Raw genomic sequence first — 15,460 nt, 5'->3', positions numbered from 1 at the left:
ATTTTCACAAGGCAAAGGGTGTGTTCCAAATGGCACCCTATTCCCGTTATATAGGGCACTGCTGGGCCCTGTTCAAAAGTAGTGCACTATAAAGGCAATAGGATGCCATTTGGAACTCAGGCCAGAAACTGGTCAGGCCAGAAAAGGTGTTTACAAAGTTAAGCAATGTGCCCCTGGAGTTTAACAAACATATAATCCTTTGTGTGTGCGCTAGGTGTGTGTTTCTGTGTTTGTGTTCCCTTTTGTGTTTCATTGTTTGTGTATGTCCACCCATCAAGCCTGCGGTGTAGAGAGAGGGAGAGCAAATGAGAGAGCAATAGAATGCCAGTATTGGTCCCTCCTGAGGAGGCACCGTGTAATGATGGGTACTACCCATCTCTTCCTGCTTCTCCCCTGCTGCTGCTCTTCCTCCTCCTCCTCCTGCTTCTCCCCCTGCTGCTGCTCCTCCTCCTCCTCCTGCTTCCCCCTGCTGCTGCTCTTCTTCCTCCTCCTGCTTCTCCCCCTGCTGCTCCTCCTCCTCCTCCTGCTTCTCCCCTGCTGCTGCTCTTCCTCCTGCTTCTCCCCCTGCTAATCCTCCTCCTGCTTCTCCACCCTGCTGCTCCTCCTCCTGCTTCTCCCCCTGCTGCTGCTCTTCCTCCTCCTCCTCCTGCTTCTCCCCCGCTGCTGCTCTTCCTCCTCCTCCTGCTTCTCCCCCTGCTACTCCTCCTCCTGCTTCTCCACCCTGCTGCTCCTCCTCCTGCTTCTCCCCCTGCTGCTGCTCTTCCTCCTGCTTCTCCCCTGCTGCTGCTGCTCCTCCTCCTGCTTCTCCCCCTGCTGCTGCTCCTCCTCCTCCTGCTTCTCCCCCCCTGCTGCTGCTGCTCTCCCTCCTCCTCCTGCTTCTCCCCCTGCTGCTCCTCCTCCTCCTGCTTCTCCCCCTGCTGCTCCTCCTCCTCCTGCTTCTCCCCCTGCTGCTCCTCCTCCTCGCTTCTCCCCCCTGCTGCTCCTCCTCCTGCTTCTCCCCCTGCTGCTGCTCTTCCTCCTCCTCCTGCTTCTCCCCCTGCTACTCCTCCTCCTGCTTCTCCACCCTGCTGCTGCTCTTCTTCCTCCTGCTTCTCCCCCTGCTGCTGCTCTTCCTCCTCCTCCTGCTTCTCCCCTGCTGCTCCTCCTCCTCCTGCTTCTCCCCCTGCTGCTGCTCTTCCTCCTCCTCCTGCTTCTCCCCCTGCTGCTCCTCCTCCTCCTGCTTCTCCCCCTGCTGCCGCTCCTCTTCCTCCTCCTCCCGCTGTTGTTCCTCCTCCTCCTCCTGTTAGTAGATTGTTGTAATGAGGCTTACTGGACTAAATCCCAATCCATGGCAAGGCTCCAAATGATTTTATTATGCCCCGCCAGGGCAGGGCAGGGCAGGGCTGGGCAGGCTAATCTAATGAAAGTGTAGAGGGGAGTAGGGAGAAGGAGATGCTTCCCTATCCTGTCACATGATGCTGAAAGAGCCAGTGTGAATCCCTATTGTACTGGGTAGACAACCATATCTGTTCAACACGACACATTTCTGAATCATGTAACGTTGCACCCTCCTGAACAGTACCCTTGAATAGCCAACCATCACCACACCTCTCAGTGAAATACAAACCCCATGATGCAATGCAACCATGATACTGGCCAATATGGACAATATGGTGTTTAATAGTCTCCATCTGTGGGCTGTGTTCTCTACCAACTCATTTTAATCAACCTGTCACAGCCTGGCCTGTATTGTAGTCCGTGTAGCTGAGTTTTTTTACTATCTAGCAATAGTAGCACCTGTCAACAGCTTTACTCAGTTTGGATCATGGACGTTTCTGTTGTTGTGGAACAGTAGCTTGAATTGGAGCTCTGTGTATAATTTGGCACATTGACAGAAATGTTGTCCGATGTGCATTGTCCCTGTCAAATAAATGTTATAAAAATGGCATGTGCTCGTCCAGTGTGAGTGATTTGAACACTGGAAGATGTTTAACCGAAACCTAACAATCGGAACACTCAAATAATAACCTATACGGGTCTTCTGTCTCCTGGTACTATGCTCATAGGTCAAAACCGTTTCCTTGTCCCCTTTAGCTCATAACCTGCTACTTTATAAGGATTTATTAGAATGGGGTTAATCTCTTCCATGGGCATTGGGCAGATTACCCAGTCTGGGTTTTGGTAAATGTTGAATATTTAGGCCCTGCTGTTACCCCCGACAGGGGGAGAGAGGGTTGGAGGGAAGGAGAGAGGGAGGCTTAGGAAGAAGTGAAGGCCACTAATGCAATGTTGGACATGCTCTAACACACTCCAAATACTATATACTGAACAAAAATATAAACGCAACATGCAACAATTTCAACGATTTTACTGAGTTACAGTTCATATAAGGAAATCAGTCAATTGAAATAAATTCATTAGGCCCTAATCTATGGATTTCACATGACTGTGCAGGGGCGCAGCCATAGGTGGGCCTGGGAGGGCATAGTCCCACCCACTTGGGAGCCAGACCCACCCATTGGGGAGCCAGGCCCAGCCAATCAGAATTAGTTTTTCCCCATAAAAGAGCTTTATTACAGACAGAAATAATCCTCAGTTTCATCAGCTGTCCGGTTGGCTGGTCTCAGACGAATCCCGCAGGTGAAGAAGCCGGACGTGGAGGTCCTGGGCTGGCGTGGTTACACGTGTTTTGAGGCTGGTTAGACGTACTGCCAAATTCTCTAAAACGACGTTGGAGTCGGCTTATGGTAGAGAAATTAACATTAAATTATCTGGCAACAGCTCTAGTGGACATTCCTGCAGTCAGCATGCCAATTGCACGCTCCCTCAAAACTTGTGGCATTGTGTTGTGTGACAAAACTGCACGTTAGTGGCCTTTTATTGTCCCCAGCACAAGGTGCATCTGTGTAATGATCATGCTGTTTAATCAGCTTCTTGATATGCCACACCTATCAGGTGGATGGATTATCTTGGCAAATGAGAAATGCTCACTAACAGAGATGTAAACAAATTTGTGCACACAATTGGAGATAAATAAGCTTTTTGTGCATATGGAAAATTTCTGGGATCTTTTATTTTAGCTCAAACATGGGACCAACACTTTTTACATGTTGTGTTTTATATTTTTGTTCAGTATAATATTATTTTTGGGCTCCCATTACAACAACTGAAAGGTTTTGTTATCTCCTCTGATATATCCAGATTAATATGTACATCAAGCCAGTGATCACTGTCCCGTGTAGCTCAGTTGGTAGAGCATGGCGGTTGCAACGCCAGGGTTGTGGGTTCGATTCCCACGGGGGACTAGTATGAAAAATGTATGCACTCACTACTGTAAGTTGCTCTGGATAAGAGCGTCTGCTAAATGACTAAAATGTTAAATCACTCATCGTCATCGATGGGTTGATAATCATTAATCACCTATATCAAAACAATACTTGATAGAAATGTGCTACACCTCATCTCACCACTGTTTTTGTTATTGTAAAAGCGAATTTGTTCTCAACGCTTTACCTTGCGTTTATAATGACAGTAACTTTTACTGGCTAAATGAACGTTTAAATGATGTTTCAGGAATCTGAAGCAGTTCAAAGCGATGAAGATGATAAATCAGCTATTTCATATAAAACCAAAACAACACTTGTTAGAAACGTACCACAGTCTCATCACGGTTTGTTCTTAATGTGTTCTAGGTATCTGAAGCGGTTCAAAGTGATGAAGATCAAGGTTCTGCGTAGCTGGTGTCGTCAGATCCTGAAGGGGCTCCACTTCCTCCACACCAGGACCCCTCCCATCATCCACAGGGACCTGAAGTGTGACAACATCTTCATCACCGGTCCCACTGGCTCCGTCAAGATAGGAGACCTGGGATTGGCTACGCTCAAACGGGCCTCCTTCGCCAAGAGTGTCATAGGTACGACCCCAAAGGCTGATTTACTGACCTCTTACCTTTGACCTTCCATCCCAACACCTGTGTCAAAGCCAGACCCCTTCCCTCGTCCCTTCCGACCTCCCCACAGATGGTTGAATTTAAAATATATTTCAGTTTAAATCGACACCTTCTGGAATGGAATGTGAGGGTTTCGGGTGGATGGGATAGGGCGGAGTAGGAAGAACGGGATAAAAGTAAAATATATTTTAAATTCACTTTTTTTAAAGTGTCGAAGATTCCAACCACTGTTTGTCGTGAGCCGACCACAGGTTTTCAGTGCCAGGCTCTCCCTGACCGCAGCACTCCGTGGGCCTCCAGTTTCCTCCAGAGCTGGTTGTGTTTGACTGATCTCAGGGTGAAACTGGGGAGCCACCCCGGCTCTGCTGTGCCAGCCAGTTCATGTTTTAACAAGGGGAAAACACCTTTTGGTCTCTGTTCCCCCATCTGAAAACAATCAGTTACGTGAGAAAAAAGCTAATTGAAATTCATATTATGCAGGTGAAAGCACTCTAACTTTCCATAAACTGTGGTGTGTTGGAGCTTGTAAATTGCCCTAATGACAGCAGGTCTTTAGCCACATCGTGAAATCCCACAAATGTTGACAATAAACGTGGGTTTTCCCTCTTTTGGGGTAAAACATAAATTTTCTCTTTGGGTTTGGGTGGAGACCTGTGGTCTGTTTACTTTAAGACTGATTTAAAGTCTAAGATACACATGCTGACAATGATAATGAATGTGTCTGAAATGGCACCCTATTCACTATATAGTGCACTGCATTTGAACAGGACCCATAGGGCCTCTGGTCAAAAGTAGTGCACTATATAGGGAATAGGGTGCCATTTCGGATGCACCAATGTAATATCTCTCTAAAACGTTTTCCTCGTTGGTTTTGTGTTCTCCCCACTCAGCGTTTTAAGATCACCTGATCCGACCATTATATCTGCTCATCTAGCTTTTTTTCCCCTTAATCAACCCTTTTTTCTTTTTTGTTTATCTATGCTCTTGAGTATTTAAAACATGTAGGCTCTCCCTCATTCTGCAGTACTGGATAATAATATAATATGTACTGCAGTCACAGTAAGTGGTTCTGGTAAGTGAAAATCAACATTTAAATCAACATTTCAAAAATTCTAAATAATCGTTTTTCTGTGTAAGACCTTTGCTTTACACCAGTGTCACAAGGTGCACAGAACAGGGCTGTTTAGTTCAGTCAATAGCTATGGGATAGGCTTATCTCGGGGCCTAACCAATCTACTCTAACCTTTGCTTCCAACAGGTCAACTAACAGGTAAGTGACACTAAGACATGTATCCTGTTTCTGTGAGAAAGGTGAGGTTTTGACACAAGTTAGTTCCATAGCTATGTTGATAACCACACCAGTAGGACAAATGTAGTCATAAAGGCCCTCGATTGGCCATTTCAGACTCATCTGTTACAAAGCTATCCAATCAGGCGTTTGTGTCTGGATGGGGAGGGGATTGAACGTACATTTACTTGTCTGTCTGGCTAACAGCCTGTCGTCCTCTCAACCCCTCTCCTGTTTGAGTCTTCTCTGACCAGACTACAGCTCTCAATTGCTTGATTCCAAGGTACCAACACAAGGGCCTATCAGCATGTTCTGTGCACCTGTCCCCCCTTCTCTCTTAGCCCCAATAAAAGGCCTTACAGAGAATAACTTGTGCTTGTTTCACTTCTGACTAAACTGAAGCCAGCTTCCCCCTTCTCTTTTTTTATTTTTTTATTTTCTCTTTATTTTGCTCCCCCCATTCCCCCTCTCCGCTCTCTCTCCTGTCTCTCTCCTCGCAGGTGGTACGCCGGCGGCCTGTCCCGTGGCTTCGTCCTTTCCTACTCCTCTCTTCTCTGGCCCTCCTGGGTGAGTTAGGCCAGAGGAGACACAGCTGTGTGAGGCACAGAGAGTTCTGAACCCGTTCCGTTTTGATCCGTTTCAAGGTACCCCAGAGTTCATGGCCCCTGAGATGTATGAGGAGAAGTATGACGAGTCAGTGGATGTGTATGCCTTTGGGATGTGCATGCTGGAGATGGCCACCTCAGAGTACCCCTACTCAGAGTGCCAGAACGCTGCACAGATCTACCGCCGAGTCACCAGCGTAAGTGTCCTCCTTGGTCCAGCCCCTCCCCCCTCCATCCTCTCTGTCTCCCCTTCTGAATGTCTCTGCCAATTACACTCTGTCTTTCTTCTTCTATCCTTCCTCTCTTCCTCGCCTCTTTTCCACCCTCTCAAGTTTTCTTCTCTTCAGTCTCGCTCTCTCTCTCTTTCTCTCTCTCTCTCTCTGTCTCTCTCGCTCTCTCTGTCTCTCTCGCTCTCTGTCTCTCTGTCTCTCTCTTTCTTTCTGTCTCTCTCTATCTCTCTCTCTCTCTCTCTCTCTGTCTCTCTGTCTCTGTTTCTCTCTCTCTTTCTCTCTCTCTGTCTCTCTCGCTGTCTCTCTCCTGTCTCTCTCTCTCTCTTTCTTTCTGTCTCTCTCTGTCTCTCTCTCTCTCTCTCTCTGTCTCTCTCTGTCTCTGTTTCTCTCTCTGTCTCTCTCTCTCATTCCCCTGGGCTGCAGTCAGTCAGTCTCACATATACTAGGCCTGTATGGTTTGTTCTTTATGAGCTCAGTCCATCATAAAGCTGATGTTTGATCACTGGGGAGGAGGACTCTCCCTGGGGGCCGAGAGGTTACCAACATACACACCCTCCTTGCTTTGTGCCGCCAGGCATATCATTTACGATGTTGAGATTGGGAAACATTCGCCTCCGCAGTTTTGCAATGACTTACACCCGTCAGATGTCTGCCATAGCTGTTGAACTTGGACTCTGACACTGAAGGAGGTTTTTTTTGTTTATTTTTGTGCTCAGATGGTCTAGCTTTGATATGGTCAGATTTTTACAAGGTTTCAACTGTCAAAACTACTAATGGAATTAATAACTAATAATGATGTTGTGTGTCTGTAATATGATCATCTGTTGCTAGTCTGGTTGCCAGGGAAAGAGCGCTTCACTCCGCTACAGGAACCAGGCCTGTATTCACATGGCATTTTATTTGTTGTCATTGAGATGTTTCCAATAGGTCCCTATGTGCTGATCTGGCACGTTGCTGATTTGTTACACGTATAGATCCGGAGACCTAGCTGACCCAATTAGTATTACTATTACCAAGCACTGAGAACGAGGAAGGCCTTCCTGAGTGCAGAGAGGACATTTGAGTCTTCTTGTTATTCCCCATCGTCAGTGGCTGTGCGACGAGGCATGGCCCTCCTGTGCTAACCTGTTCCCAGATCTGTTGGTGCCGTCTCGCCAACTCCTATGGTCATTGACTGCACAAACAGATGTGGGACCAGGCTAGTCCTGTGCTTGCTGCCTCTCCTCTGTATAACCCCTCCTTAGGTCCCTCCACCACCCCACCTCTCTTCAGCTCATCTGTTAACTGATGACCTTTCATTTTTCTATTTTCTCGTTCCTCTAATTGGGTTGTTTACTCTCCTCTCCTCTCCTGGGAAAATAGAAGCAGTCATGAGCTCCGTCTGGTTTAGTTGGAGCCGTGGCCACAGTCATATGATGCTACTGCTATAGATGGATGGAGAGGGAGGCATTCTGGCTGTCCCAAATGGCACCCTATTTCCTATATACAGTAGTGCACTACTTTTGACCAGGACCCATGGCACCCTAGGGGACAAACCCAGAGGCTCAGTGAGGGATTCTGTGAAGGGGTTGTTTTGTGGTCACCAGTAGGGGGAGATGGTGGGTCTACTGTGCTGTGGTATGTTGTCATTTTGAGAGAAGTAGAGGGGAAACCTGTCAGCATTCCATGCTTCCTCGGCTACTTCTGTAGATTACAGACTGTTCTGTGATTTGTCCAGACAGCCTTTTCTGAGCTCAAATGTCTGAATTCCTCAGTCAACCAGTAAAGCCAGTATAGGTAGGCTAACCCCCACACTGGTGAAATCATTCTGCAGGAAGAGCAATCCTGAAATACTCTAAATACCATGGAGCTTTTGTTTTACGTTCTCTTCCGAATCACATTTGTTCAAGGCTGGTTGAGATATTTATTTCAGTTATTTCCTGTCACTGAGGCTTTTACCTAAAACCTAGGCCTCAGTCGTCCTCAGTGTCAGCCAGTCTCTCTCTGTGTCATGTCCCCTCACAGAGTCCCATACACTCACTGACTCCCCCTCCTCACAGAGTCCCATACGCTCACTGACTCCCCCCTCCTCAGAGTCCCATACGCTCACTGACTCCCCTCTTCCTCACTGACTCCCCCCTCCTCACAGGATATCCTGTTCATTTAAGGGGCCACAGAATCCCAGGGCGAGAGGGAGCGACAGAGGGAGCGAGGGAGGGAGAGCGAGAGAGGGATCAAGGGAGAGGGCGGGAGGGAGGAAAAAGGAATGACAGCTCTCACGCTAGCTGTGAATGGCTTACATAATGGCCTGTTGGAAAGAGGACTGTGGAGAGTCGTAGAGAGCAGCTGCAGGATGCAACCTCCTATATTGGTTGGCATTCTAATGGACAGAGGAAGGCAGGAAAACGTTCTCTGAGGGCAGACAGAACTATGTTTTGGGGGCTGCCCTCCCCTTTACACCAGTTCATCCGTAAAGCTTAGATCCCTCCTTACACTCCGGGATGTTTTTTAATCAGCAGGAATCCAGTCGCGCAGACGCCACTCAACACAGCTCTGCAACCAGAAGCAATTTGAGTCTGAGTCTAAGGATGGCCGGCTGGATGGCGGATGTCTTTTTAAGCTGAGTGTTACTGCCATGAGATGATCTCATCACGCAGACAGATGTGGCAGTCTATTTTTTTCTTCCCTTTGAAAAACTTTCTTCCAGAATGATCTCTTCATTGTAATGTAATGTGTTTACATAGCACCGCTGGTCAACATCAAGCTCCAAGTACTCAAAAGTAATCCGTTTAAGTCTTCCGTGAGCTTTTTAGGAAATCCCAATGTTTTTAAGTACAGGAATTATTATTTCGTAGAACTCTGAGCCCGCCCGCCCAGACAGACAGACGGCTAGTCAGTGAGGAACCATGAACCGTGCTTATTGACCGTCATGGCTGATTGCGGTGGTGGGGTGACCTCAGCTTTAGGGGTCACCACACACGGTTGTCTGGGAGATGTAATCCTGTGTAATGATAATGACAGAGCAGCTTCTCTGGACCCCCCCCCCCTCCCCAGACTGTGACTCTGCATGTCATTCTCCTGTGGGATCAGAGTAGGGATTTGTCATGGGAATACGGGACTATTAATACTTCAACCTTTCTGTTTCTTATATAAGATTTGTATGGATTTTAGCTGCTGGGAACTAACGTAGCCTATGGCATTTCCTTTATGTGCTTAAGAGGAATCAATGTGAGCTGAAGTAAACAAGCGTGGTCAGTTGACCAATTGGGAATCAATCTCCTAACGTCACCTCAGCGATCCATCACATTACTTCTTTCTTTCTTTTGCCTTAGGAAGGTTATGTGGATGCATCATGTTAGGTTGGAAATTGGCTTCATGTGAAGTAATAAAGTAAAAAATGACGTCTTTTGACTCTTAGACAGACTGTCTAGAATGACTATGTCGGTGACTGTAGTGTTGCAATGTCTTGTCATGTTACTTTCAGACACACACACTCTCTCACACACACACACACACACTCACACTCACACAAACCAGACAGTGTCTAGATAATGCTGATGGTATATGATGACCCAGCGTGCTCCCGTCTCTCTCCTGTCTCTCTGTTCTCCCAGCTCTGCAGACTGACGCTTATTGCAGACTGTTACCCTCAGTGACAGTTCCACTGCTTGCGTCCCAAATGCCACCCTAATACCTATATAGTGTACTACTTTTGACCAGGGCCCATATAGGAGAGAGGCTGCCATTTGGGACGTACCCGCTTGCTCCCAGTCCAGTCATTTGTATGTAATGTCCGGGGTATTTTCTTCCCTTTCTTTGTTTGCTGGAGAGATGGACTATTTAAATCTGCCAGACCGGCCGGCCGGATTCTTAAGAGCAATTAAAACATGTACGTTTATATGAATTCTACTCTGAATTATAAAACGAACACACACTTTGAGAACTGACGTGAACACTCAAATTGTAAAGAGCTGGAAAGTCAACTTAAAGGCCAAGTGCAGACAGAAACGTGATTTTCCTGTGTTTTATATATATTTCCACACTGAGGTTGGAATAATACTGTGACATTTTGAAAATGATGATCATGCCCGTTTTGTGTGAAAGCTGTTTTGAAAAGACCGCCTGAAATTTCTGCATGTTTTGGTGGGATGGAGTTTTGGCCTTCCATGGTGACATCACCATGCGGTAAATTAGTCAATAGACCAATAAGAAAGAGTTCCAAATCTCCCTGCCAATAACAGCACATTTTTTGTTTTCCCCTCCCCACTCAGACCACTCCCAGACAGTCCTAGTAAAATTCTGGCTTGAGAAATTGCCCTTAGCTAAGAAGCTATTTTTGTTTATTTTTGTCAATTTTAATTGAAAACAATCACAGTAAGGTACTTAATTGTTACCCAGAAATTATTTGGTATTGAGATTAAAACTGCTGCATTGGACCTTTTTAAGATCATAATGAATCCTTTTCTCTTTCCACAATGGGGCGAATCAGTGAAAAAACGGATTCACCCCCACATACCTAGCTAGTCCACCCACACCATCCTCACCTCAACTCTCTCCACCCTCCCTCTGCCTCTGGTCCTTTGTAAAACATTTTAAATGACTGTACCCTTTAATTTCTCTCTCCATTGTTGGCTGTTCTGTGAGGGGGGAAGAAAGGAACCAGCATGGATCCGGCTTAAAGGACCTCTTCACTGTGAGAGTTTCATCTGTAATGAGTTTCTTTTTTTAAATCACCTTGTTATTGGAATTACTGCTTCTCCTTAATTCCATTACCTCTTCCGCCGTCATCCCTAACTTTGTTTGGCCCCAGGAATCTCTAGGAGGGAGGTGTGTGTGTGTGTGTGTGTGTGTGTGTGTGTGTGTTGTTATATAAAGACAGAGGTTCTAGATTGGAGGGGTGAGGGACGGGGACGGAGGTTGGTAAATACTGAGACAAACCACTGTGTTGGGCACTGTAAAGGACAGAGCCTGCAGTACTAAATGTACCAGGTTACATCAGCTTAGTGAGTCCAACTCTCTGTCTGTCGGACCTGTCGCTCACTTCTCACATCCCGGTAAGTCTCTCTTTTTCAATCAATTTTTCTCTTTCTCTGTCTACTTTTCTCTGGAACTTTTTCTTCTCTACTGTTTTGATAGTTTGCTTTTCTTTCTGATGGGTTTGTGCGTGTGTGTGTGCAGAGAAGAGACTGGGTAGGAAGAGGAAGGGTTTGGTTTGTTGAGCTTTTTTTTATTTTGTTTGAGTCTGTGTTCCTGGCTCCTATTCCCACCATTGTTTCTGGGTTCAGGTTATCTGGATCAACTTGGTATCAGGAGGATGACTTGCCTTGGGTTCAGGTTATCTGGATCAACTTGGTATCAGGAGGATGACTTGCCTTGGGTTCAGGTTATCTGGATCAACTTGGTATCAGGAGGATGACTTGCCTTGGGTTCAGGTTATCTGGATCAACTTGGTATCAGGAGGATGACTTGCCTTGGGTTCAGGTTATCTGGATCAACTTGGTATCAGGAGGATGACTTGCCTTGGGTTCAGGTTATCTGGATCAACTTGGTATCAGGAGGATGACTTGCCTTGGGTTCAGGTTATCTGGATCAACTTGGTATCAGGAGGATGACTTGCCTTGGGTTCAGGTTATCTGGATCAACTTGGTATCAGGAGGATGACTTGCCTTGGGTTCAGGTTATCTGGGTCAACTTGGTATCAGGAGGATGACTTGCCTTGGGTTCAGGTTATCTGGTTCAACTTGGTATCAGGAGGATGACTTGCCTTGGGTTCAGGTTATCTGGATCAACTTGGTATCAGGAGGATGACTTGCCTTGGGTTCAGGTTATATGGATCAACTTGGTATCAGGAGGATGACTTGCCTTGGGTTCAGGTTATCTGGATCAACTTGGTATCAGGAGGATGACTTGCCTTGGGTTCAGGTTATCTGGGTCAACTTGGTATCAGGAGGATGACTTGCCTTGGGTTCAGGTTATCTGGGTCACCTTGGTATCAGGAGGATGACTTGCCTTGGGTTCTCACTGCCCTGATGTTGGGCTGGACTTATTCATCTCAACAACTGGATCCTCTTGATATGGACTTTATCAAAGTCATGCGCCTCAAGACACTCTTTCAGAACTATTTGTCCTCCCTGATGAGGACCTTTTGTTTAAAGATTGTGTATCTGATAAAATGCTGAATGGTGGAAATACAGTATTTATTTGGCCTGATTTGGATCAAATTAGCTGGTCATCTATTTTCCATAGATGCCGCTTCCATCTACATGTTTGTATGGTAGGCTAATGGGGCTCGCATGTTGTGTTGCCACGTATGTTTCTGTGTTGATCCCGTTATGCTTGGGGCCCAGGTTTACTGAAGCGTCTCGAGCCAGACTTGGGCTACATTGGGCTGAGCCAGTGACAGACTTAAACATCTGTCTCAGCTAGAGCTTCAGGCCAGCCACACCACACACTCACTGAGTTAAATCAACACTGCTGGCTACCCTGGCTGTTTAGAGCTCACTGGGCCCACACACACACAACACACACCCTTTTATGATCTCTGTCGTAAGGAAAATTACACACTGCTACACTCTACCAGAATTGAAACCTGACTGGATCTGAAGTCGTCTTTTAACTGAGGCCCCTTCTCTTTTCTCTCTCTCTCTCTCTCTCTCTCTCTCTCTCGCTCTCTCGCTCTCTCTCTCTCTCTGCCTCTCTCTCTCTTGCGCTCTGCCTCTCTCAATTCAATTTCAATTTAAGGGGCTTTATTGGCATGGGAAACATATTTTAACGTTGCCAAAGCAAGTGAAATAGATAATAAACAAAAGTGAAATAAATATTAACAGTAAACATTACACTCAGAAGTTCCAAAAGAATAAAGACATTTCAAATGTCATATTATGTATATATACAGTGTTGTAACAATGTGCAAATAGTTCAAGTACAAATGGGAAAATAAATAAACATAAATATGGGTTGTATTTACAATGGTGTTTGTTCTTCACTGGTTGCCCTTTTCTTGTGGCAACAGGTCACAAATCTTGCTGCAGTGATTGCACACTGTGGTATTTCACCGAGTAGATAAGGGAGTTATCAAAATTTGGTTTGTTTTCTAATTCTTTGTGGATCTGTGTAATCTGAGGGAAATATGTGTCTCTAATATGGTCATACATTTGGCAGGAGGTTAGGAAGTGCAGCTCAGTTTCCACCTCATTTTGTGGGCAGTGTGCACATAGCCTGTCTTCCCTTGAGAGCCAGGTCTGCCTACGGCGGCCTTTCTCAATAGCAAGGCTATGCTCACTGAGTCTGTACATAGTCAAAGCTTTCCTTAAGTTTGGGTCAGTCACAGTGGTCAGGTATTCTGCCACTGTGTACTCTCTGTTTAGGACCAAATAGCATTCTAGTTTGCTCTGTTTTTTTGTTAATTCTTTCCAATGTGTCAAGTAATTCTCTTTCTGTTTTCTCATGATTTGGTTGGGTCTAATTGTGTTGTTGTCCTGGGGCTCTGTGGGGTCTGTTTGTGTTTGTGAACAGAGCTCCAGGACCAGCTTGCTTAAGGGACTCTTCTCCAAGTTCATCTCTCTGTAGGTGAAGGCTTTGTTATGGAAGGTTTGGGAATCGCTTCCTTTTAAGTGGTTATAGTATTTAACGGCTCTCTTTTCTGATAATTAGCAGGTATCGGCCTAATTCTGCTCTGCATGCATTATTTGGTGTTTTTTGTTGTACACTGAGGATATTTTTCAGAATTCTGCATGCAGAGTCTCAATTTGGTGTTTGTCCCATTTTGTGAATTCTTGGTTGGTGAGCGGACCCCAGACCTCTCAACCATAAAGGGCAATGTGTTCTATAACTGATTCAAGTATTTATCATTTCATTGAGGATACCATCGACACCACAGGCCTTTTTGGGTTGGAGGGTTTGTATTTTGTCCTGTAGTTCATTCAATGTAATTGGAGAATCCAGTGGGTTCTGGTAGTCTTTAATAGTTGATTCTGAGATTTGCATTTGATCATGTATATATTTTTTAGCTGTTTGTTCTTTGTTATACGGGCAAAACGATTGGAGAAGTGGTTTACCCATACATCTCCGTTTTGGATAGATAGCTCTTCGTGTTGTTGTTTGTTTAGTATTTTCCCAGAAGTGGTTAGTCTATGGATTCTTCACTTACATTGAGCTGATTTCTGACATGCTGTTCCTCCTTTTTCCGTAGTGCTTTCTGTATTGTTTTAGTGATTCACCATAGTGAAGGCGTAGGCTCAGGTTTTCTGGGTCTCTATGTTTTTAGTTGGATAGGTTTCTCAATTTCTTTCTTTGGTTTTTGCATTCTTCATCAAACCGTTTGTCACTGTTGTTACTTTTCTTCGGTTTTCTGTTAGAGATTTTTAGATTTGATAGGGAAGCTGAGAGGTGAAATATACTGTTTAGGTTTTCTACTGCCAAGTTTACGCCTTCACTATTACAGTGGAACGTTTTGTCCAGGAAGTTGTCTAAAAGGGATTGAATTTGTTGTTGCCTAATTGTTTTTTGGTAGGTTTCCACACTACTTTCCTTTCATCTATAGCATTTCTTAATATTATTCAGTTCCTTTGGCTTTGATGCCTCATGATTGAGGATTGCTCTGTTCAAGTAGACTGTTTATTTTGCTGTGGTCTGATAGAGGTGTCAGTGGGCTGACTGTGAACGCTCTGAGAGACTCTGAGTTGAGGTCAGTGATAAAGTAGTCTACAGTACTACTGCCAAGAGATGAGCTATAGGTGTACCTACCATAGGAGTCCCCTCGAAGCCTACCATTGACTATTTACATACCCAGCGTGCGACAGAGCTGCAGGAGTTGTGACCCGTTTTTGTTGGTTATGTTGTCGTTGTTGTGCCTAGTGCGGCATATGGGGGAGGGAATGCTGTCACCTCCAGGTAGGGGTTTGTCCCCCTGTGTGCTGAGGGTGTCGGGTTCCTTTCCAGTTCTGGCATTTAGTTCGCCACAGACTAGTACATGTCCCTGGGTCTGAAATGATTGATTTCCCCCTCCAGGATGGAGAAGCTGTCTTCATTAAAGTATGGGGATTCTAGTGGGGGGATATAGGTAGCACACAGGAGGACATTTTTCTCTGTTGAGATCATTTCCTTTTGAATTTCTAGCCAAATGTAAAATGTTCCTGTTTTTGTTAATTTAATAGAGTGAGTTAGGTCTGCTCTATACCAAATTAGCATACCCCCTGAGTCCCTTCCCTGTTTCACACCTGGTAGTTTGGTGGATGGGACTACCAGCTCTCTGTAACCTAGAAGGCAACCAGTGGGTCCGTCTCCTCTATACCATGTTTCTTGTAGGATGACAATGTCTGTATTTCCGATTTCTTTGGTGAAGTCCAGGTTCCTGCTCTTTAGGCCGAAGGCAGATGACCTCAGGCCTTGGATATTCCAGGATGAGATAGTGAAGGCTTTGTGTTCCATA

At 45.6% G+C, this 15,460-nt stretch overlaps 1 protein-coding gene across 1 annotated transcript in view; it reads left to right on the top strand.

The window, feature by feature from the left end:
- The window catches only part of LOC121584336 (serine/threonine-protein kinase WNK1-like), a 170,834-nt gene that overhangs the window by 84,798 nt on the left and 70,576 nt on the right, over nt 1–15,460 (top strand). The window contains 2 exon segments of the mRNA XM_045208809.1: nt 3,672–3,892; nt 5,861–6,018. Coding sequence (XP_045064744.1) covers nt 3,672–3,892; nt 5,861–6,018 — 379 coding nt within the window.

Source organism: Coregonus clupeaformis, chromosome 28 (assembly GCF_020615455.1).
Source record: "Coregonus clupeaformis isolate EN_2021a chromosome 28, ASM2061545v1, whole genome shotgun sequence".
NCBI classification, from domain to species: domain Eukaryota; kingdom Metazoa; phylum Chordata; class Actinopteri; order Salmoniformes; family Salmonidae; genus Coregonus; species Coregonus clupeaformis.
Note: the sequence above shows the minus strand (reverse complement) of the source record. Positions and strands in the feature narration are given on the sequence as shown.